This window comes from Cyrtonyx montezumae, unplaced genomic scaffold (genome assembly GCF_038088225.1).
Source record: "Cyrtonyx montezumae isolate F1298 unplaced genomic scaffold, pur_monq_1.0 scaffold_2, whole genome shotgun sequence".
NCBI lineage: Eukaryota > Metazoa > Chordata > Aves > Galliformes > Odontophoridae > Cyrtonyx > Cyrtonyx montezumae.
Window position 1 is genome coordinate 10,970,880 of NW_027071936.1, and position 25,894 is coordinate 10,996,773.

The following is a 25,894-nucleotide window of genomic DNA, read 5'->3' on the forward strand; positions in this document are numbered from 1 at the left end:
CGTTAGTGCAGGCCCTCAAATGACGACTTGAATGAGGCCCGTGTATTTCTGGCAAGGAGAAGCTGCGGGAGGAGCAAGAACAACAGACAGGATGAGGCTGCGTTCAACCAGGCAGAGGGAAGGAGCAGGACCGCCGCAGGGTGCGTGCCCTGTTCCTGAAACAGGGGCTGCTGAGCCCCCCACCCACCTTACTTGGTCTCACACTGATTCAGAGAACTTGAGCAGCTCTTGTGAACGGTGACACCAATGGTGCCGTAGCGTTCCCACCCCCCATAATCAGCAATGGCCCCTTCTGCCTTTAACAGAAAGCACCAAATTACTTGGAAGAGTCTGCAGAGGGTCTTTAAGGTCCTTTAAAATAATTCCATCAGAAACTAAACAGATCTCACCATTGTCCATGTATTACAGATGATGTAAATTCTCTAGCAATCGCTTGAAAACACGGCCTTGAGACGCTCTCCAAACAAGAAGTTCAGCTGGCGCTTAGCACAGTAACTTTAATTCCCAACAGTTAAAAGAGATCACATGGGAAGGAAAAAAAAGGAAGGCAATGTAATACTTAGCAAGCATTTATGATGCAAGAATTACACCCCAGCTTGATGTAAGCAACATTCTGGTAAGTTACTGTTCCAAATATCTTTGGAGTGACATAGCCCAGTTTGACAGACCTTCACAAATGAGGGGAACATCAGCGCCCCATTAACTATCTGCTTCAGGGTACACAAATAGAGTAAGTAATGATGAAATTCTATTTCTGTTCCCTGACTTGAATATATAAACCAATAGATCAGATTTGGGAACTTGAATACAGAACAGCTAGGAGCCAGGGCACGCAGGCCGGGAAGCCCGCGCTGTAACCAGAAGGGGAGCAAAACAGCAAAGGAAAAAAAGCAGCAGTAAAACCATATTTGTGCTGTGACCAAGTGTGCAAATTAAGCACTAAAGCTGTACTCTGAATATGAAGCTGCAACTACGTTTTATTATTTCACAAGTAGCTTATGTTGTAGTGTTGCTCTTTTAGCTATCTACCAAAAACATGAAAAGGAATAGTAACAAATACATTCCACATAACTTCACATCCAATTTCTTCACTGGGGACACAACAGCCTGTAAAACAAATGAGCTGCACACTTCAGCTCCTCTTGAACTGGCCTGCAAATTAACAACGCAGGATTGATAGGAGCTGTTTCTCAAAGAGAAGAACCACACAAATGAAGTGTTCCAAATGAACGAAAGCTAGAGGAGAGTTTGCACCATTTGCTAGCTGCATCATCACGGAGAAATGTCTGATTGGCAAAACATTTGTGACCACTCACAGCCTTTCCAAATTTCAAACGACTGGTTTGCCCACTGAATGCTGTCAGACCAGAATGAGGCATCGGAGGGACACTCGGGTATCAGTTCCGCCCATCGGAACCAAGTTCTCAGGGTATTTACAGATGACAGTGCAGCTCCTTCGGCCCGAGCCGAACTGCTGCCAACCCAACTGCCACGCTCTGCGAGCTGACAGACAAAACAATGCTGTCCATTTAAAAACAAAACAACTCTTTAGTGATAATCATAGAACTAGAAGATCTAGTAACTGCATAACAACAACAAATCCTGCACAAGCTGCCCTTCACTTGCAGGGATTGGAGGTGACAGGACTGCTCTACATGCCCACCATCGCCTCCCCTGCCAGCCAAGAGTGAACAGAAAAAGGACCATCCCCTACAAGGTGGTGTTTAAAGGCCTCGGCACCATTCCTCTTTCTTTAGGACGCACCCACTCTCTCAACCCCACTTCCAGTTCTGACCTATCTGAGAACTGGGCCTCCTAAAGATGGATTACTAGCTCCAGGCACCTGAGAAAAACACGGTAAAATTAAATTCACAGGCTAGTGCAGTTTATTAGCAGGTCACTGAGTTCCTGGAAGAAAACACACTCATCCCCTCACCCTGCATCCTCCCATTAAAGCACAAAGCAGCTTCACACCACCAGGGCACCAACAGGGCCGCACTGTCCACACAAGGCCTGCCAAGGTCCACGAAGAATGACTCGTGCACCAACACCTTGCAGCAGTTTCACAGAAGCATACTTAAGGGTCACATGTAATTAAATCTCCCAGTGGCTGTGGATTTGTACACTCCTAACATTGTTTCCTTTACCCACAGAAAGGATCTTTATTCATCGCGGTGTTCCGGTGTCTCGTGTTCCTGTAACGCACCACACTGGCAAATAAGGTATCGTTACAAACATGCCAAGCTGCATTATATACTCCCTTCATACAGGGAAACTTACACAGTGAAGCAAACTCTCTTAGCTGCTCGTCACATACTGTTAAAAGACAGGAAAGAAAAAAAAGAAGCACAGCTGAAACGAACAAGGACCTTCTCCCTAACTGCTGCACTATTTCACGCAAGAAGATTAATAATTAAACTACCTGCAACTTCACACGTGCAGGGCCTCTGCGAGCAGACCAGTGGCATTTTCACTTCAAATTTATATAGCCTTTAGTCAGTACACTTCATCTGCATTTCTAACACCTGCTTCAGTCAGCTGTGAAGTGCGATGTTATCTGTAAAATCTTCTTTCATCTCTGTACGGTCCATCTAACAAAAAATTATATGACGGTGGATAATTATATGACTTTAAAAAGGACAGGAAATTTTTCAAGTTTTTGATCATTTCTTGAGAGACGTGCTCATAAGATACGAAATCGTAATAATGACATTCCATTTTATTAAAAGGTAGAGGTTTTTTCAAAGTGGCTTTCACATTATTTATGTTACCTAATCCTATGTAATACACCTTTCCTTTTAATAGTTAACATTCACTTCCCACGGAGCAGCAAAAACACGGGATACTGGCCACACCATTTTCAAGGCACTAACACACGCCTTAGAGGCGCTGGGAAGAAGTAGTTACAGTGAATTTTCCACTCAGGTGGGCATCAAGGCCAGCACCTTGGTACACACCACAGCACATCACTGTACAAAGAAACGCATCGAGAGGACACAGAGGGGGTGAAACCACAGGCAGAATTCTTCCAGTGGGGTTTACGTCGGGCACAAAAAGCAGTTCCCAGTCAAGCAGAGACACGTGATCTCAGTCAGGGTCAATACTGCAGGAAAAAAAGGTTCCTAATGTGAGCATTCGTTGTCGGGCTTCCAAGATTCTAGTTGAGAAACAGGACAGTATGGAATATGGTTAACAAATAGCAAAGTCCATCTTCAAATAGATTATTAACACTGAAAGCACAAAAAAAGCAAATTTCCCAATGCTCAACTTGGTCAGAGCTCACATTGTTTTTTGATGATGCTCTTTTTTTTTCCCCCAGTGCAATCCTATTTCATAGAACACACATAGTTTCAGAGATAAAATCAGAAGACTTTCTAGTCTGCTGATGGAAGGTCACCACCTAACCATTTTAGCGACAGGCACTCATGCTGGCATTGACCAAGGACTGCACCTTCAGAAAACTTTCTAAAAAAGGAATTTTATGGTTTTTTGTTTCTTTTTTTGTTTTCTGGACAAATGAACATTTTCCTTCTCATTACAGAGAATTAACCTGAGGGTGGGGAGATGGAGAACTGGAATAAAGAAGAAGGTGCAAGAGTGCTAGAATATAGAAAGGAAGCAGATCCGCTCACATATCGTGCCAGAGAAGAGATACACTTGACGAGAAAGCCCAAGTCTCAAAAAGGGTGGAGAATGAGTCTATGGGACAGCATGCACTTAAAAAAAAAAAACAACCTGAAATTGAAAAATCTGTTCTACCAACAGACCAATGTTAAAAGAAACCAGATAGTGACAGATGTTTAAATTACTCCTTTTCCTTTCTTCACAACAAGTAGCATTCCCAAATACATACCATCAAGAACAGAAACCATAGTTGTTCTGAAAGTTTGAAAGAGCTTAAGGAGAAATAGTGAAAGGAGCCTCTCAATGAGGCAAGAACAGCCCCCACCCCCAAAAAAAAAAATCATGGGCTAATGGTGCCTCAGTGAAGGGTCACAACTGTTTCCCCCAAACTGATTTTAAGAAGGTCAGCAATATAAAATAAGCACGTTCCAAAGACAAGCTCCTGTTTTGTGACAGCCACGTCTCACTTGCTTCAAGTCTTCATGAAAGCTACTGACTTAACCATCACTCCCTGTGAGACAGTGTTTGTACCCTGGCAACAAGGAGAACAGTTTCCAGCCAGCCAGCTCACAGAAGCAACAGTATCCCTCTCTGGTTTGTACCTCAAGAGACCGAGGATTGTCAAACCGTGAATTGCCGAGTTTCGAACAGACACTGTTTGGTCAAACAAAAAACAATAGGAAAAGAAAACATCAAAACCCTGGCAGAGGTATAACTTGTTCTAGGCCAAAATCAATAGGTTTAATAAATAAAAGTGTGTGGGAATATTTTCCTCCCCCTAAAGGCTCAACTTAAGGTAAGGGAAGGTTCACATACAACAATACAGCATTGGTACCACTCTTTTAAAGTGGATGTCATGAAACATGCATATTGCTTTCTAGGATTCAACTCTCACTAGCTGCTGAACACATACTCGGAGCTCTTTCTCCTACTGTATTCTCCATGCTCCTTAACCAATTAGTGCATCCACTTAAGCGGCTTTCCAGAACAGCAGTACTTAAAAACAGATGCAAAAAAATGAATTCCTCCATGTGTTGCCGTGAGTTCAAAGTGATGGCTCAGTGAAAGAGAACTGTTTCGATACTTCTGCCCCAAATTAAGGGGTAATTTCTCTCTGTCCGTCCCCCCCCCCAACCCCAACTCACTCTTTGCTTGCGCGAGACACTAAAAGCTGCAGAAGACTCAGATCTCCATTTCAAGCTAGAACTTCTGGAGAAAACAGTAACAGCAGATTCTAAGAAAATTTACATTTTTTTCATTTCCTTCCAATGAATTTTTTAATAGAAGCAGGAAAATTACACATTTTGTGCATTTCCAGATCTTTCTGCAGTGAACATCACCCTCAAATCAGGTCAAGTGACGTACGCTTATGAACAAGCGGTCTTAAAGGACCAGAGCTTGCGCATCTTCTAGGACGTAAAGATGCCATGGAAGGGGCAAACATAAGACACAAATTGTCCTTCCTTCAGCTTCCCTTACGTTGATGCACAAATGAGAAACTGATAAGGCAAAGAACCAACCAAACATATGGTTCCAGAGATGCAACCAATCACGCAAAATAATTTTACATCTCGTTCTACAAACAAACTGTTCAAAACGCTTCGGTTTAAATTCTCACCTTTTGAAACAAAGCATGCAAATGGACCACCAAATACTCCCTGGAAACCTCACGAGACAATGTAACATCAAAAGGACCAGCACAAATGAGGAGAGGTTACAAAAAGATGGAGCAGAACGCTCAACCACCTCCGAGGATCTAGGTTCACAGAAAAAAACTCCACAAGAGAGGAATTTCCAACAAGAGAGCCTTCCTCAGTGGCAGTCAGCTCTTAAATGAGGCCTAAGAGGCGTGGAGCCTGGCTCCACCCCTTCCAGTCACACAGGTGAATTGCCTTCACATGCCCTCCCAGGGCTGACCGGGGCTTTTCTCCAGGTGCTCAATCAGTAGTTCAGGCTGTGACTCAGCCGTTCCCATACACAGAACTTATCAATACAATCTACTTTTAAATCTAATTTTAAATACGCAATACAAATGACACTGTCCCATGATACCAACTTCAATGACTTAAGTAAAAGCTGAACATCATCAGTACCTAACTGAGCTGCTGATACCTCTTCCTGATAGTTTTATTTTCTTTGTCTTGAAGAAGAAAAGAAGCCCTCACAAAAGAGAAGAAAATGCTACAAGACAGTATCAGACCTTTTCCACCTGAGCGCAGCGCCTTTTGAGTCCTGACCATTAAGGAAAAGCGAGCAGAATCAAAAACAAACTGAAAAAAAAAAAAACCCTGAAAATAACAAACCAGTAATCCTTTTACAAAAATGCTGGGTTTTTCTCTTGTTGTTGTTGTCGTTGCTTTTTTGTTTTTTACCCTTAAGCGGGCCATGGTTGATTCCACAAATTATGACACAGGTAACATTAGACAACAAACTGATTTTACACTAAAACTGAGTATTGGCACAGAGAGGATTTACACGCTAATCTAACCCAATTGGTTGATTACATAACAATATTAAACACACACACTTCCTCCTCCAGATGTTCCCCAAATGATAGTTACCAAAGATACATATCCTCATGACTGTTACTCATTAGCATTCATTTAAAATGGAAGGAAGCTTTTAATGTTTTCAGTATTCAATTTCCATTAACAAGACAGAGGAGCGCACCATAGTCAGTCTGAAGGGACTTTCATCTCCAGTTTCCATGTCCAGTGTGATCAGAAGAAATACGCCAGATCATAAAATTTAAGGTACTTTGAATGCCCAGTTTTAGCTCCTGAAACTTCACGCCCTCTACTTTGTAATTTGCAAGTGACAATTGGACTGGAAGAATAAAGCAGCTCCAACTCTTGTGCTATCTTTCCAATTTACAGCAAAAACACTGAGGTCTGCCTCTGAAATTTATCCAGAAACTTCCACTTTTACTGCTTCTCTGCTAACTCGGCAAATGCTACTACACGAGCATTCTCAACGTCTTTCCCTGAAAGCCTATTTAGCTACACAACAGGCACACACTGTGGGAAAGAGGAAGGGAAATCACTGCGCTGTCTCAAAAATAGTCGCAAATTACCACGCCAAGCAAGATGCTGATCAAAAACACACGTGCAAGAAAAAAATCCCGCCCACTGTTAGTTATTGTGAGGAAGTGGAAAAAGCAGAATGCACAAAGACGTGCAACTTTCTAATGACACTAGTAAATTATCTCAGGCTGCAAACAGAATACTGAGGGGGACATTTAACGGTCTTGTTCTTGCTACCTTTAAATAATTTTTTTTGGGGAAAAAAACTGCCTGCTTGAGATCTGTAAAACCAAGGGAGATAGATTAATTAAATACTCCGTACCAAAACCTAATGGGAAAACTAAGAAAGCAGTAAGGCCACCTACAGCCCACACCATTTATAAACAGTTGACAGCTAATAGATTGATTTTTTTCTTACTATGCAGATTTCAACACACTTTCCTCTAGGCAGATGAAAAAATACAGGGGACTAATCATCGGTTCTCTAAAAGATACTCGTTTCTGAAGGCCTGATAGCACATACCTTTTTTTCTTGGTTACTGATAGCTCCCCACCTTCTTTAAGACTCATTGAAGACAACTGAAAGCAGGGCTGCTATCAGGGAACTGGTTCTCAGACAGCCCGTACCAGCCAGCAGTGCAAATCCCTGCTGACTTCAGCAGTCTTCTCAGAAAGCCTAAAAAACAGATCGCACGTGGCCTAAGCATTAATACTGATTTCCAGTTACTCCCCAGCATGGCTTCCCACAGTCCCTTGGTAGCAGGATCTCATTTGCTGCATCTCCACCTTCTGAACATTGTTCTTCTAGATTCGTTCCTTCTCTTTTTTCAAGGGGTCCAGCACTGCTCATAAAAAAGCAGACTTGTCCTTTGTAAACAATTCTGCGTCTGTTCCTAACCGCCCCATTCTCCCAGAACTCACCTGGATCGGTGCCCTCAGTCAGCCAGTCTTGGCAATTTGGATGCGCATCAAGGGCTCTCTTGTTCAGCCCACACTAGCAAGTTCACAGGTCTCCATCACAGCAAGCTGTGTTACTCTGTATTCCTTGTCCCAAAAATAGCACGTGCTAACTCAAGCGTAAGTATAAAAGTAAATGTCCTACGCGCTGAAAGTACAAATACACAACCAGAGTGGAGGCCTACACGCTTAAAATGCTGCTTGGAAGGCCTGGAAATGCTGACAGTGCCCAAACTCATACCCAGATTTCGAATCAAGCTGGCAGAAATCAAAACAAGGATGTTAACGAACAGCAAGGAATCTGAGCAGCAGCCGCAAAGCAAGGGAAGCTATAAGTAAGGCAATATAAGCTGCTCCCGGGACAATTTGAATTCCCAGCTCTTCCTGTCCGGTACAGAATACCCGGCCCAAAGATTCACCGCTGCCAGGGTTTGCCATCTCCTTCCACTCTAGTAAAAACCCATCCTTCAAGGCTGAGGTGGCTTCCCAAGTGGCTGATTAACGGGTGGAACTCGCTCAGGATTTGTGAAAACGACCTGAAAGAAATGCCAAGCCCAGCCTAGCAGCATCGTTGCACTGCTTCAGAGAAGAAGAGGAAACAACTGCTAGGAGGGCAGTGGCATGACGTAACTCTGCTTTGAAATTTAACACTGCCAAATTCAAAATACGGCACCTGTTGTGAACAAGTTAACTTGGAAAGTTTTTCTAGTAGGCGACAAACGCAGTTAAGAAGGAATCTCAGGATACTTTTCTGCCCCTTTTCACGCTGCGAAGACACAATCAGAAGGGAACAAATGGGTCTACGTTGGGCTGACTGCAGAAAATATTTCTAATTTGATAGACACGATCGAGAAGCTTATTCATCCCGGAAACAACAAAGACAGAACAACAACAATAGAACGAAACAAACACCCACGAAGGGAAAATAAAGCAAATAAATGCAGCCAATTGGTTATTTCCATATGAGTGGATTTCTTTAAATTGTAATGAAATCATTGCTAAAAAATCCATTGTTATTAAAACAGAAAAAGTTGGCTCAGCCTACCAAAATTAGATTTGTAAGTTGCTGGTCATTCCCATAATTAGATTTGTGTCACGAATTTGCAAGAAAAATGGACACTGTGACTAATGCATTTACTTGCTGCACTACTGCTGTCAGGCTGTGTAAATCATTATGCCTGCTAAAACAGAGTAGATAAGAATTCCATACATTTTCATTAACTGACAGGGCTTTGTGTCCATGTGAGAAGCCAACTTCTACACTCCCTTCTCGATTCTGCTTACATTTGGGAGACGAGGTGAATAAAAAAGGTGGCCTTGTTTCCGTTAGCCAAGCGGTCGTTCAGAAACAAAACGCTGAAGTTTCTGAACAATATGAGCCAGCTCTGTCGCCTCAGAAAGACCTCAAACAACAGAGCTATATAAGCACACGTAACTTGGACAAAGAACACTAAAGAAGTGGTGCACACCTTGAATGGGTTCCTTCCTTCAGGCTGACTGACGTATGCCGGACATCAACTTCATGTCATTACGTGGGTTTCGATCAAAGCTAATCCACTCTAGCATTGTAAGAAGTCACAACCAGCACCTACATTCTCAGGTGCCCTTGGCTTTTTTTTTTTTTTTCAGGAGCACAGCAGTCGCCAGAGCACAGCCCTCTGAACTCTATCTTCTTCGCTTGCCTTCTTACCACCGCACGTGTTCAGATTTGGGTTACAGCTCTTCATTTAAGGTGAAGCTGATGGCTGTTCCTTTCATACCCGCTGTTTATAACCCCAAGGTGCCAAAGAATTGAGAACATTTGCACAAGTCACAAAATGAATACAGTTAAGAGCTTCCAAACCGCTCTCCCAAGTGCAAAGCAGACGAATGAGAGGTAGAAAGAGACAAGACAGCATCGTTTGTCGCATGGCAGAGCATTTTGTGAAGACAACCTCCTCAAAGCGTTGAGCCCTTTCCTTCCTCCACACGTGGCATTATACTGCAACTGCAAACCCACTGCGTCCCCACTTCAGTGCAAGAGCAGCCTCTACGACAGACTTACACCCTGTGAATTTCAAGCCAAAGATGCTGAGAAATCCACGTAACCGGAGTGACATGGACACCAGTGCAGAACGTTTGCCAGAATTTCTCTGTGCTCTGGACTGTAGCACGACTTCTTGAAGCAGAGCAGAAATGCTCAGCGTATATGAAACGCTAAGTCAGGGCCTGAACCAGCAGCAGGGCCAACCCAGGGGAGTTCATGTACATGCGACGCACCTAAGTGATCAGAAGGGCCGGAGCCAGGGTCCATCCCTTCCCAGACCTCATTTAAGGGCTGGCAGACCATTTCTTGAATCTTCAGGCACAAAATTTCTCCCGTAAGTGTAAGCAGCTACCTCAGCTTTTCAACTCAGCAGATCCTGCCACGTATTTGCACGCTCTACATCTACAGCAGCCACCTTACTGGTAACCAACCATTCACCCAGCATTCGTCAACTGCTCTCCGATTTTATTAAAATCTCATTAAGAGGAAGAACTGAAATCGCTTATTAAGTTCCACAATTATTGTAAACCAAACTGCTTAAGCGAAGGGAGGAGATAATGATATTAACGACCCAACTCCAAGCAATCCTCTGTGGCACGATTTTAAATATTCTCTTGGCTGAAATTTATGTAAATTGAATTCATCTATCGTTAGTTATTACCAACCCAGCGACATAAAAACACTTCTCTTTAACAATTAGTTCTTTAAAATACTGTGTTTTAATTAGACCTGGGACGTTATTAAACAAAATGTAAATATGTGCAATATCATCCCATGCATTTTCCGCCTGCATATTTACAGGAAAGGAGGTTTCAGAGGAGTTCAACAGGAACTAGTTTGCTGTAGTTCAGTACTTCATTTCAAATCTCCTCACCAGTGAAAACGCCTCCAACAACTTCACCTAAGAGAATTTCTGCCCATCAAGACACGTTTGACAGTTCAACACCTCTCATCACAACATTCTTTTACATCCATTTAAGGTCACCTCGGTATCACATAAAGCTGAGACTTTTCCTGCAGACACTTAGATTCACCATTTATTTTTATTTCACTTCTCAAGGACCACTTGCTAGATTAAAAGAAAACACACCCCCCATCTTCTAGCCCTTTTAAAACTAGCTTGCTTTACACCATCGTACCCCGGCTCCGGCCCCACAGGGCACAGTCTAAGAACAGGAAACATACCACCCTCCTGACTTCATCGGGACTACATGCAAGACACTTGCCACGGTGCTGCAGACAGCAAGAGTAACAAGCGCATGGGAAAAAGAAAAGCTTGCCAGCAGTTAGGTACTTCAAAGCATCCGTAGGACCTGTGGTTACGGTCACAAAGGTATTTAGATGCGGCCGTCTGTGCGCATAGTAAGAAAAAAACACGTGCTACTTATGCGCATTATGAAGGAAAGACGTACAAAAACAGGGTCTCTACCTACAGCCAAGCCCATAAGTGAGGCACCAACAGAAACCGAGGGATTTCTAAAAAACACCACCAGGAACTTCCACCATCTTCTCAGAAACAGACCTCTTACTTTCATAACTGACACAAGAGCTTCTACTTCAGATAAATAGTTCCATCTTCAAGGCATTTCAAGGGGTTTAAGGAAAGCTTACCAAAAAAGTAAACCATTACACCTGGGGACTCTCTGGAGACACTCAAAGGCCAAGCAGACTACAGTGCCGTGAACTCGGTGAACGGCTCCAGCGTCTTGTAACAGACCTACTAGCACTACCACATATTCAGTCACAAGTTCTATCAATATCAGAACTGGAAGTCGGTCAGAGCGAAGTATTAAGTAATCAAGTGTTTTGTTTTCTGTCCTGTACACATACACCCCCTATGTAGTCCTGTTTTCAATTAGGATACTACACAGTAACCATCCTAATGTATGTATTTGTGACTTAATGGCAACCACTTTTTTTTTTTGTGTATTTGTGTATGTATGTATGTATTTGTGACTTTTGGCAACCACTCTCATTTCTTGTTATTTCAAAGATGAGCAATCAGAAAAGAAGTTAGCCAGTACAGAGGTATGATTTTTTGCAAGAGCTTTCCAGGGAATACGTTAAGTAAAGTTTACTACACATACATTCAAAACCTGAAGTGAATAAAATGTGAAATACACATACTACGTACAGATAAATGTAATTTCCCAGTGATCTGTTCACAAAACTAAGCTCAAACTCGGGACACTGTATGAATGTGTCAACTAGCTCGGCTTCCATTTCTAGAGATTAAAATATGTATATGTTGCTGCAGTAAGATCCAGCATCACAGTCAGATGCTCTGAGGCCTAAATCCTTATTTGAAGTCAAAAGCCATTCTCCTAATGACAGCTGAACTGACGCCTTTGGGTATTGCAGGAAACCTCCTGAACTGAAGCCCAGGGACAGCAAAGAAACCAGAGCTCATGCCAAGCCACTAGAGAAGGTGCCAGGCACACACAAAGACTTGAAACACCAGGGCTCTGCAATTTGAGGCAGAAAGTACTTTCTTCTCATTAGAGGAAGACATGATAGGAAAGACAATTATTTGGGAAGCGCCAACCCACCCCCACCCACCACCAAAAAAATAGCAGCTCGGAGCACAACTTGCTCTGTCGGCCGTTTATACACTGAACTCCTTAACTTCAGCTTTCAACAATAAAAATAGGCATTAAGTGAGTTATTTCGTTCCTACAATTTTGATTTTAATTTCCTGATTTTAACTGCATCCTCTTTCTGGGGACCGAATAGAGAAAGCACAGATGGACACTATTAAACATGCACAAGCGTTAGCAAAAAAAAAAGAACAAACATTAGCTGCCCAAATAAACCAAGCAGTTAGCTTGCCTTCATATGAAATAATTTCTACTGACTATTCATTAACATCTCCCAACGAATCAATCAAACGAATTCTACTCTCTTCTTCTTCATAAATATGCCTATAAAGTGCTCTTTACTGTGCTGCCTGAATCCTGGCAGACCATCGTGCCCACAAATCCCGCTTTAGCTTTGTACAGAACCAACAGTATTTCCAGTGGGACTGGCTGATTGCTTTCCCGTATCCAGCTATTTTAGCGCGCTCCTCAGAGACGCAGAGGGGCTTCACCGACAGTGAAATATGCTAAACAAATGACATGTCACTGAGTAAATTAGCATCTACTTTCTGATCGGCTGGGTCATGTTTTCTTTTCACAATCCATGGCCTCTTGATAGAAAATAATGAGTATTTGATGGGCCTTATTAGAAAAATCAATATATTGATGCCCGTGTTTGAAACGTCTGCATAATAATAGATTCAGTTAACGCATTAAGCAGAAAATTAAGATGTGTTTACACGTTATTAATTTACCATGATTAGAGACAATTTTACTTTTCTCAGGAGTTTAACAAAAAGAAAAGAAACTAATATCTGCATTTAGGAACACGACGAACTAAATGGAATTATTCAAATTCTTCCCCACACGAAGCACACAGTCCCATCACCGCTACGCTTAACAACAGGAACGCGTCAATGACACGGTTAAAAAGATTATTCAAGCATTAGTAAATGCTGCATTACTTACCAAAAAGCTTCCAAAAGCAGAATTAAATATAGCCGCAGCCTGAGGAGAGAGAGAAAAAACACATATCACAATGGTAAAATAACTATAATACAAGAATAAAAGGTTTTTGCCCTCTCGATCAGCTATTGGAGTCTCCAAACAAGTACGCAGAGACCATTACATAGGTAGTCACCACTTAAAATCTGCCCATGGCCTGTAACATGCGAAGACTGATAGGTTCCCGTCCACGTGCGTATAAAAACGTGCCGAGATGGACAACAGCAGGACGGGGAAAAAAGACACCTTTGCTGGTAAACTTACGTGGAACATCCAAAAGAAATACAGGTGTCACGCAAGATGAGCCTCATTGGTTTGGCACTGATTTGCCTGGAATATTTTTGCATATTGACCTACTCGTTAAAATAAACATGATCTGATCAAACTTCAAGACTACTTTCATAGGCTTCTAACAGCTCTTAAAATAGAACCTTAATTAGGTAATTGCTCACTGTAATAAAGCATTGACAGATGTTTCTATAGTTGGACCAACAAATTCCAAACAGGAATAACAAAAGCAAACAAAATGAAAGACACAAGAAAGCCACAACCACCCCATCCATCTGAGGCAAAAATATCTAACCGTTACTTTTTACTCCGTAGTCTATCGTAACAAAAAGAAGCTATTTCAATAAAGACTTCTGAAGCCTTTGCGCTTACCTAAAAATCCAGGACATGTAAGGTAGCGTTACTATTTCTTAACATTAACTCAAAAAATCCCAGGAAGTAAAAAGTTCCGTCTTGAAAAGCTTCCCCCAATTACCCAGAAGGAACAAACTCTCGTATGGCAGCCGCTCTGATGATGAAAAGCCACGCAGCAAAGGTGGGAGGCGAGGGAGGAGGGAAATCTACCATATACATGAAGACTTAGAGCAGAGTCAAATTAATCAGCCTGGACGTTTTCAGACACAGATTAATAACAAGTGGACGCTAGCGAGTTAAGCAAGTTTGAATAAAGTCCAAATTCGGGGTAGGAGCTGTAGCTGAACCTGCCTTCTGCTCCATAAGAGGATGCAATGAAAATGAATGGGTAATGAGATCCTTGGCTCTAGAGAGCTTAGCTTTCTTATTCAAGTTCATAATTAATTCAAAGCTTTGATAATTTCATTAGATTCCTCCTCTGCTGGCCCTATCAATAAAAGATGGCACCGGACCGCAGCTCCTCAGCGGCCCAAATACAAACACAAATGCAGCCTGGGAAACCTACGCCGACTCGCTTACTAACGGGGACAACGGCATATGGCACTCCATGTCGCGGAGGGAGCATCTGAATAGAGCCAGCTAAATAAAACATTAAAGTTGACAGTTGTAAACTACGGTAACATATTTTAACACCTTTTCCTCATCAGCATTCCTTTTTTTGAACGTAAAAAAGAGGCACGAGTCCAAACAACTACTCTTGCCAGAGATCACAGCTGAAAGCGAGATTATTACTTAAAACAGTTCTTCAACAAGTGTGAATTAAATCTGGAGTATCGCCTTGCATTCGAAGCCATACAGCCGCTATGTCGAGAGAGACAAGTTAGATCGCAGACATGACCCCACTGTACTGGATCATTTCCAGTACCACGAATATCCTTCGTTAACACACTCGCAGCAGGAGCTGCAAGAGGGCTCCGTTGAAAAACAGCAACAAATAAACCCAAGTCTGATAAACCCCAGCTGAATAAGATCAGCTGCTGGATCCAAGAGATAAGCATCTGGGCTCCAGATCAGCGGAAGGCTGGGAGGAAACACGTCGGTCCCAACCTCCTCGTGAGCACAGGGTGCGCAGCGCACAACAATCTCAGACACCTTTAATGCGTTGGGTATTCGGCCAGTTGTGCAAAAGTCATAATTTGTGACTGGCCCAGGGGGAATAAGTTAGCATTTTTTAATTTTTTTTCCAGTGTCAGGAGTTGTCCACGGCCAATGATTAAACACTCATTATAGGCAAAAGGAAGGCAAAAAAAAAAAAAAATCAGTCGGAGCACAAATGAAGCTATATTCAGATGACTCGCCTCAGGGTGTGAGCACTTACAAATGCCATCTACTACATTTGCAGTTCTCCCTAGAAACTTTTTTTTTCTAGCAGAATCAACTTAGAAGTAAATTCTCCCCACACTCCCAAACCTAGGGTTCGTATCAAACCGCTAATAAACCGAATCACCTCTGCAATTTGTAATTAGGCGCACCAAACAGCACGGCCCAGCAGAATTTAAGCAACCTTGCATTTCTGACTCTTCTCCATCAATGGGGATTAACCTCACCTACGTACCTCACAGGGTATAGTCAAAATTAATTCAATGCTTAAAAAGCACCCCGAGATCCTTAGAGGTACGGTACAAACAAACATCAGCACTGACATGCGACATACAGTCTCCTCATTTTCTCTTTAAACCCTTTATTAGTCACTAATAACGTACAGCTCCTTTCCTTTTTTTTCTTTTAAATACTTGCTCCTTCTGAGCAGTAACAAATAACAGATAGCAGTCAGCTCACGAGACAGTAAGACACAAAAGCTCCGAGACGCCCTTGTAGTACTCCAGGTTCAGGCCTGCGCGTGTTTGCAAACCGTACATTGCACGCACCATTGATATCAAGGTAGAGTTAGGTATAAAATCCACAGTGAGATGTTTGCCAAAGGTAAACTCAAAGCCATGGAACTGAAGCGCTTGGTCAGAGCACGTTCTAAAGCCTGGTAATAACCAGACCAGTTATTCAAGCTTGCGCTCAACTCAGAAACCACAGACATTGAAAGTCACCGTCAGCACTGTTACCGGGATCAGTACGGAAGAACACATTTAAAATAGTAAGCCCTAGCTCCACTGAACAGAGATTTCACTTAACTTTAAACAGGCACAATTTCTGACCACAGTACGGCGCTAGGCTGGAGGGAATTCTCCCGCTGGCCCGCATTTCCAGCGATGGTGACTGGCCAGCAGCACTTACAAGGGAGAAGGAACCAGCCTCTATCAGACACCTATTAACGCTGTATGACAGAACCTTTCTTCTTCCCACAGCTGAATGTAGCACAAAGCTTCACCCCTTCATCTCCCACCGCATCCTGGAATCTACGCACGGAAAAAGCTAAGCTGTTTGTAACAGTGTGAGACGACAGTCCTCACAGCTACGAAGGTTAGAGAACAGACATGAGGACAAAGCTGAGCTGTAACCAAGAGGCTGAGCAACTCCTTACGGGTGGGTACCCATACAACAACAGCAAGCGCACGCGGCACTCAAGCACGTGCGACACAGCAGCAAGTACACCAAGGTTTTGACAAATACAGAATACGTTCTACACTGTTCCAATTCATTTCGGTATCAAGCTAACCCAGAATTGATTATAGTAGGCATCTTCTCCTAAAAACATAATAGGGCTACACTAAAGAGCAAGATGAGATATACTGGCAAGATGAGGAATGCCTGGGTCCATAAACAATGGCAATTTAACATTATTGTCAAGACTCAAATGAAACAGATCTGCACAACTCAACCACAGGTACACTGTTGATAAGTGAATACACACACACACAATCAAACGTTGAGTCCTGAGTGCCATTTGGCAGCCTTCTAGGGGGGTAACCTTCCCAACCGCGCTTACCCAAAAGCGGTTCCCAGGCACCACAGAGCACACACTGGGCACACCAGGACCCGTGTGGCTCCGAAGTATCCCCTCCTGATGCAGAGGTCATTTCAGGGCCAAGGCCACAGAGGCAAAGTAAGGAAACTAAAAGGCCTCAAAACACCTCAGGAGAAAGTAGTCCAGCCATCACACAGCGCTGCTCCATGTAGGTCAGCAATTACCTGCAGTTAATACCTTATTTTCAGCCACGAGCAAGTGGGATATACAATTCACGTACCACACGTCAGGCTAAATATTTAATTTAACGTGCATGACACAGTGAAGGAGCGCAAGAGAAACGCACAAAAGTAGAAAAGGCGTGGAGAAAGAAAAAGACCTTGAGTAGTACTACTTCAGGATTACAAAGCAGAGGGCAGAAAACGTGACGTGTTAGTACAGCAGTGCTCACTTCGGTGATGCCAAATTTAATAGGTCCGTATCTTACCTTCAGTGGAGAAAAACAACAGGGGCAAAAAAAAAAAAAAGGCTGCTAATATTCACAGAAATCGTTTGATCAAACAGGACAGAAAAGGTAATGGTATCTACCCAAAGAGATCAGTGTAGTTCGAGAAGGTGGAGGAAGAAGGCAAGACATCTGAAGTAGGCTGAATGAGGCAGCAGAGTCCCTCTAAAGAACTCCCTCAAACTCCTATTTAAAAATAAAAGCTCACGTGAGCGTTACTGCAGTTCACAACTTAACTGCTGCTCCCGTTAATAAGACGTTACAGCTGTGTAGAAAGGTACTTGCCACGGCACCGTTGCTGCAAACAGAATATAAATATACCTAATAAGGTTTAATCTGTGTTGCTGTTCATAACTATTCATCTGAGCTCAGATGGGAAAAAACTATATGTATTCAAGTTGGTGATTCTGAGCACTAAATTGAATCAGGTGTCCTCTTCTCTTAAGAAAATTAAGTTGCTTTTGTGCAAGAGCGTTTTAATGAGAACGGAGCCCGCCGACAGTGATAAATGGGAACGACACCAGAGAGAGCATGTAAGCAGGACAATATGTGCATGTTACAGTCTTACAGGCTATTTTTCACTGACTATCCTGAATGACTTCGCTGTTTCTTAAGGGGCCTATTAATCTCAAATTTAGTTATTACACAACGTTTATTTGAACATATATTCTGTGGATGATGACAGTTAATAAAGGAAATCTTTTACAAGCTGTATTTTTACATATTGTTCCAACCACAGCTCCCAGCCATTCTATCGTACTGATGGAATAACCTAGTTATGATGCAGCCTTAAAAAAAGGCACATATATTCAGATTCTTTTCTAAGCACGTGGGGACTCTAAATAACTGTTAAAACGCATATAAAAATCCTACCGCGGCACGGTAAAAACAAGAGAGGTGCTGTTCACTGTGCAACCGGATCAGCGCCCGCACAGCCGCCCGCTCGCAGGCAAGGCACGAGCCTGTTTAACAACGCAGCATAACCTCCCAGAAACACGTCCAGCCCTGAAGATGCGCATATACTTCACACTGAACTGACATTTTAGCGCGCAGCTTACACGCAAGTTTGGCCCGTGAGTTGTACACAGAGTAGGCGATGCTACTTCACTGAGGGCGAAAAAAACCCATGAACTGACGTTTGGAAAGTTTCTTTGAATGCACCCCATTCCTTGCATTGCTCGTTGGAGGAACAGAACTGCACAATGTTACCCTCTGAAAGCAAAAACGCAAAACCACAAAACCCCAAACAGTTAAGAGGAATAGAGAGAAACCCACAAAGATATGGAGAAGATAGTTTTTATCCACTGCCGTGTTCCCTGCGGTCTAACCCATTTCTTTCCTGTGAAAAAAGACATCACCTAATCCCCGTTGACCACAGGAAAGCATTTCTTTTTTTTTTTTCCAACAACGCTGGACAAGCATCCAATTTAAGGAAATGATGCTGCAGTGCCACCAGAAGATGAAAATGGAACTATCAACGTGCTGTTGGTCCCCTTCCCTGCAGGGACATACCATCCAGAGAAAGACGGCCCCTAAAATACCTCGCTGAGCTGCCGACGCGAAGCTGTGCACGTCGCCAGAGCGCACTCACAAGATAAAGCACCTCACACCATCGGGTCCGACATCCCTAACACCCCAGCTGGAAGTAAGACGAATATCCCCAGGGGATGAAAAAACACAGGAGGTTCTGCATTGCTGTTTCTCCCACGTTTTGGGCTTCTGAACGCAAATCCTAGGTTCGCTGCCCAGCACCAGCGTAAACACTTAAACAAGCAGCAGCTTAAAGCCATCAACCTTGTAACAACACAAGCTTTCTCACACTTTTTATACACGTGCAGCTATCTGTACTCCTCTTGCTCTAGCACCTGACCTCTTCCCCCACAAACTTCACTCAGGTCTGCCATGAGAGTCACAAAGCCAAACCAGTGGCATGAATGTTTGCCTAAAGGGAAAGCCCACTTCCCTAATTCTCTTAAGACACTAAGACACAGAAGTTAGCTTCTCCCTTCTACCTAGGTAACTTAAAGTATAAGCAGCCATACCTTTGACATCTGAATGAAGTTCAGAACGTTGCACGCAAGACACTTGGGAATGACAGCTACCATAAGCCTTATTAACAACCTGTATTTATTAGTGACTCAAAGCTTACTACCTTAGCAGTGAAGACACTGGCTCGCGCACCAGAGCAAATACCCTGCTGAACAATGATACAATAAAGGAAGCTCAGCTAGACAATGGCACGCAAGCAACTCCACCAATCTGATCCTCTCTTCTGGATAAACACTTCATAACTGTGAGTTTCCCTAAAATAAATAAATAAACGAATACTGTAGAAGGTATCCTCAAAAGGATACAGAACAACAAGCTTCCAAACATACTTGTATTTAAGTTCACATTTTTTGAGATCTTAAGCTGCAATACAAACACTTAAAGGTCCCGCCCCCCGATTCTCCTGGAGACACACCATCCATAACACGATTAGAGGTCCAGCTAAACAGTGCATCCCACAGCTCTAAAGAGTATTACTACCCTGCTGAAGTGAAATGAAAGCACAAGGCCACTTTTTAAAAGGTGCCCTTTGCATTAACTGTAAGGCTGTGCCCGCACCAGTATCTATCTATAAATATCCCTCTGTCGTAGTGCTTTCTGGTCAGTCAGAAGCAGAACCAGACATCTTAAACGCCGTGCCATCCAAACCAGCTCAGAAAGGCTGTTATTCTAGGCCACGTCACCACCACCTCCGGAACAGCTTCGCTATTACTGGCGCAACACCAGGAGCTGCTAATTCCAACATGAATCTCAAGGAGGTACACCGCATAAAGTGCCCAGCTAAAAGATAAGTAGATTTTAATCTCACCGAGAAATTTCCGGCTTGGTCACAAGGAAGTCCGTGCGTTTCTTGAAGCACAGTGCAAAGTTAAGCTTTACTGTAAACCAGTAATGCACGGGTCAGGAAATTCCCCTTTCCTTAGGCCAGTCAAATCAAGGCAAGCTGCAATACTGCAGCAAAGGTGCAAAGAGATGGGAAAGGAAAGCAGAATGCACTACGGAAGAGATTAACATTATAGCCGCTACATGGAGGTAAAAATAACATCTGCTCATGTGCAACGGTACTGTTCAAAACGGTGCTCAGATTCAGTTTGTATAGCTCTAACTAGAAATAGTTATACATATACTCAGTGAACGAGAAACGAGGGGGGAAGCGCATCTTCAGAAGTGACTCATCTCAAAATACTGCCCCAAAGAGTTCAGCAGTACATCAGAGCTAAGTGAAGCTCCGAATCTGTTTCCGGGGTAAAAAGCTAACCGCACTATCGATATTTACCACTACTCTCCTTTTGAAGCACACCCAAAACACCTTCAAATTCTAATCAGCGAGTCGGTCCCATTTTCCACAAGACCTGCTCTGCCCTCTAATCCAAGGGGCCAGGGGAATAGTCACTCTTCCTGAAGCACAAGGAAAAACACCACGGCTTCCGTCAAGTCCGGGTCACGGCCTTGATTTCACAAGCGCTCGGCTGGCAGCAGCAGTATGTCATGAACTACAGAAGCACTAAAACTGCTCTTCAGAATTTTAACTCCCATACATATAACATGTGCATTTTTTTTTCTACATTTAACAGTTAAGAATCATGGCGACTCAGCTGAACTGAAGACTGTTTCGTAACTTCCTTGAAGCAACTTCATCCTAAAAGGGCACCGAGGACTCGTGCAGAATTTCATTCACACCCTGCAGAGAGCAGAGGCTCACACCAAGGGCCGTGCCGGGTGCTACCCTAAGAAATGCAAAAACACATTTTACTGCAAGAGGTCATGCAGCCACCGGGTGCACTAAAGGCGCTCTTAGCGGCAGCACGCACTGAACTTCTCCGTTTCGCATTTACATCTCCTGTTGGCTTAAAACCAGAATATCCACTGCGAGGGATATTCCAACGGCTACGCATTTGCTTTAAGCCCAAGCTCCCCTCTCAGGAATCACCCATTCTCATACAACATTCGGAAACACCAAACAAACAGAACTCGCTCGCCTCCCAACTGTTTTTCTTAATTTCATTCCTGTATTTTGCTGCTTCCTGCTGAGTTGCACACGTACCCGGTAAAAAATGGCCTTTGTCCCCATTTGTCTCTTCACAAAGACGTTCAGGTAGGGTACGTGCCCTCAAACGCACTGTGTTCCTAAGTTCTTATGAGGCACTGAAAAGGTGCAGCCAAGCAGATCAGCTTCTCAAACAATGCAGAGGCTTGACGCTATCGAAACAGTGAGAAATGCAGAAGACGTCAACAGCATTTGCAAAACTGTATGACTGACCTCTGTTAACCCCACCTGAAACAAACCACACAGATTTTTATGAAAGAGGCAACTTCTACACAGTCTGAATTGCCCACACACAAGGAAAGCAAGGTGAGTAACGATAAGTTATCACTAAATGTGGTATGCGTTCAGCGTGTGGGCTCCAGAAGCACGCAGCCACTGCCTCTATGTCTCTGCAGTAGCAGTTCATTGTGGGCACTGAGTGAGGAAAAGGGCAAGGAAACAAAACTGCGCTCTATCACAGCATTTAAGGCCAAAACATAAAGCATCAGCAAAGTCAGACGGAGAACTTTCTGCAGAAGCTATCTAGATTTAGACTCTTCTTCATTTTGCAGTGCTTCAGTAACATAAGGTGCTCTGTTACACAAAAATGGACAATACTGCGCAAAAAGTACACGCAGGACCACTAGGTCAAAAGTGCAAGAGCCGCACACTTCTCCGTACAGCGGGAGGTCCTGCTTCCAAGACAGGCACAGTGCCTTGAGAGCAATGCAGCTTGTCAACATACACAAGCACAGAACTGAGCAACAGAATCAGCAAACAAATGCAGCAGCAGAAAAAGTCACCTTCTACGCTATAAGCGATTGAAAATTATATTGTACAGAAGCACCAAACATCAGCCAAGGATAGGCAGGTCACTTACCTAACAGCTTTTTACCTGGCATAGCAGCAGTACTTCCCAAACACAGCTTTCATTTTAAAAAGTTTAATTTAGGTTAAGGGCTATTTCTTTTGAGTAGTCTACGATCAGCCTGTTTGGGGTTGAAATAGACAAACTAGGGTTTTTAGAACGGAGCCCAGAGAGTATTTAGAGTCATGCCTCACCAATAAGAGAAGCTTGCTAAATACCGAGCGATGTCATCCTCCAAGCAGAGGGGAGAGGAAAGGGGGAAAAAAGCCGCTCGCAAACCATTTTTTTTCCTAACGCACATTCCTTCCGAATCTGAGTTGCTATTCAGAGCCGAGCCCGCTGTAAAAGAGATCTCAGAGAAACATCGCAACACAGACAGCATCCAGTCGATTTAAAGTTCAATTTGCTCGAACGCCACGACAAGTACATTTCTACCATCTGTATAGATATACTTATCTATAATATATAAAAGAATCAAATCACTCCCGTAAGCTGTGGCGCGGCAATATAGTAGCACATCATGAAACAGTAATCAAAGTCCTGAAAAATACACCATTGTCAGCACAGTGCACTGGTACCATCACATTATAGCACCTCAGCTCCAAATAAATCAACCTAAGTGCCTGCTTTGGTAAGCACTTCCAATTCAGTGTACATCAGCACCGGGGGATGGGGGAGGGGTAACGCGCAGAGAAACAAATCAGAAACCAGGACTTGGAAATAACAATTCAATTAGCGGATTTAAATTACTCCTTCCCTAATAAACTTCCTCTCCGCTCCTACAGGAAACCCTCCCGCAGCCTTCCCCCCTCATTTGCACGGCCGCGCAGGCCCGCTCTTTCGCGCGAGCCCCTTTGCCCTTTCAATCATGAAGTATATTACTCCGCTGTCAGAGCAAAGCAGTTCCTAACAACGGGGAACCCAGCTGGGATAGGCAGAGGGCAGCAGGCTCACGCATTACCATAATAATCCAACTGCGCTCCCCAGGCCCTCGGGGCAGACAGCATATTAGGCAGGCCTCCTGCCCAGGCTGCGTCACCTGCCCGTCAACCGGTGGCAGCTACCACAAGGGCCCACCTGGCTCCGTGGCTGCTCATCGCAGCTGGCACGCGTCCTCGCCCACAGCTCGGGCTTCCACAGACACGTGAGGTATTCAGAAGGAACCGGCAAGCAGCAAAATGGCACCTCAGCTCGCTGACCGCAAAGCGCCGCCCTACAGACAGGGCCGGGCTTCACTCCCTCACCTCAGCCTTCCCCAGAGAACTGGAGCGTAGAGAAATCAACAGCAAAAACAAGCCAGTTATGTATCTGAGTGCCTTGCCACCTACTGACTGACAGTTCGGGGTTGGCTCTGTCGCCCTTTTTGGTTTTTGTAACATTTGAGGGCAATGAGCAGCAAAGCTGCCTTGCCTCTGCTACCAGGCTCACTACCAGACACAGCTCCCACCTCAGCCTGCAGCTGGACAAATCCACGTGCCTCGTGCTATTGGGCATTTCCAGTAAAGGAAATGTTTAAATGCATTACACAGTCCAGTACTGTAGGGGTTGGAAGGGACCTCTAGAGCTCATCGAGTCCAACCTCCCTGCCGAAGCAGCTCCCCAGACAGGGTTGCACAGGTAGGTAGGTATCCGTTCTGTCCCAAACCATTTTGTTGACAGATTGTCTGCAGCTTGCATGTGACAAGCTTAGGTACTCGACTCAAATACACGTCAAAGGACATTTATTTGTGAATGGAAATGCAGGTTCTCCCATTCTGTGCTGGCCATACAGATCAGGCGCGCATTCAGTAAAGATAGTTGGAGATCAGTTATTAGATTTTACAGAGACCATGGTCAGAACACTGCAATGGCTGAGGTATAAAAAAAGAAAAAGGGAAGCTTCTGATACAAGATATACTTATGCCATGACGGCATATTTGAAAAGGTGACTTGACCAGAAATTACTTAACATAAAAGTTGTACTGCGGAGGAAAAAAATATGTTCTATTTAAAAAGCTAATTCCTACACCGACTCCACTGCAAAATCCATACTTTCCTCCAGTAACAAACTATCCGGTCCACACCAATGAAGTGTTTCAGTTTTCTTCACGAACTTGACTTCAGTCATGGTTTCCCTCTTCCCAGCTGCACGACCGCTACAGCCACTGCTCTCTCTTCGTACTGTTCCTACAGTTTGACTCCTAAAAACCGAACAGATGACACAAACGCGACAGATGTTTCCTTCCATAAGTAGCTCTGCCAGCAGAACAAATACCATTCTCTAGCCCCTGACTGGTCAACCGCTGCCACACATTTGCAGGGGATGGACTCTTCAGTTCCTACGTTTTCCTTCTACAAAACATAACTTACAAATTCATAAAGACTTCATAGCAATGTCCAGAAACAAGCAGTATTCGTGATGCAGTATAAGACCTTCAATACACACAAACTTACTCAGCTTGTACAAAGTATTTTTGCCTAACTCTCAGTGTACTCCAGCTACGGAATAACTCTAAAGCCAGTTTTTTTTTCAAATCCTAATAAAGAATTCCTTCAGAGCACCAAGACATTTCTTCCTAAGCAGATAGCTGAAGCGCACCACCTGGACAAGAAACTAGGTCACAACGCACTTGCAGAAGATAGAAACAGTTTCACCAGCTCCCAACTCCAATGGCTAGTTAATGGGCCACTAGCATCTCACGACCTCACCCCTCAACTTCAGTTGCTGGCAAAATAAATATGAAAAAGCTCGTTTTGTCTGAGGGACACTGCCAATCCACTGGGTCGCACTTCCCAAAATCCCAGCAACGGCTGCAACGCTGTTGCGGGAAGAATGTAAAGGAAAAAACAACAAACAACACACAGCGAGGACCGTACAAAACAAATGTAAGAAAGAGAAAGAAGCGATTTCTACACGTTTGGGCGGCCAGCCAACCAGTCCAGCAGCACCCAGCTTCCAGCCTGCTACAGAAAGGCCTTTATGCCTGAATTATGTCACATGAAGGGCTACGAATGACAACACAGTGGTCCCAGCCTCAATACTTCTGGGTAATCCAGATCACCAGAAGAAGACCTTTACTTTGAAATCTGATAATGTAAGCAAATCACCCATTCCAGCATCCAGAGTGCCAAGATTAATAGGAAAGCAGCTATTTCACACCTCTGAACCTCTCCTTGAGCAACACTTGCTCCATCGTACAGAGATGTTAAGCAGATATGTAACACTAAGAATTGAACTGGCTATACCTACTGACAGCCATTGCATCTCAAAGACAAAATAACACCGTGCCACCAGAAAACTCTGCCCTCCCATTTCTTCAGGTGCCAGATTTTGTCATCTTTTAAACACTGTTTGACGATAAAGGAGAACCAATAAGGTCTGCAACTGAACAGGAACGGGGTCAGAAAAGCAGCAGAAAAGGTAAAAACTCAAGGCACCTTCAGTCACCGTCAGCTTCTGGGGTTTCTTGCCCGGGTTCACATTGAGAGTGAAACAGATACGTCAATTCCTTGTTTTAGACAACACTAGGGATCTTTTCCTCACTCACTATTCGTGCAGAAACGGCTCTCGGAACAGTTAGACATACGGAATACAGGCAATAAGCTGCAAACCCACATTCGGAGTGACCAGAACCCCCCCAACTCAAATACATATACACACACACATATACAGAATTTAGCAAACATGAACATC

General features: G+C 43.7%; 1 protein-coding gene across 2 annotated transcripts in view; it reads right to left on the reverse strand.

Moving 5' to 3' along the window:
• The window catches only part of SLC10A7 (solute carrier family 10 member 7), a 138,592-nt gene that overhangs the window by 79,276 nt on the left and 33,422 nt on the right, over window positions 1–25,894 (reverse strand). For both annotated transcript variants that reach the window (XM_065736388.1, XM_065736387.1), the window contains exon 5: window positions 13,176–13,214. In XM_065736388.1, the coding sequence (XP_065592460.1) occupies window positions 13,176–13,214 (39 nt within the window). The remainder of the gene's footprint in view (window positions 1–13,175; window positions 13,215–25,894) is intronic.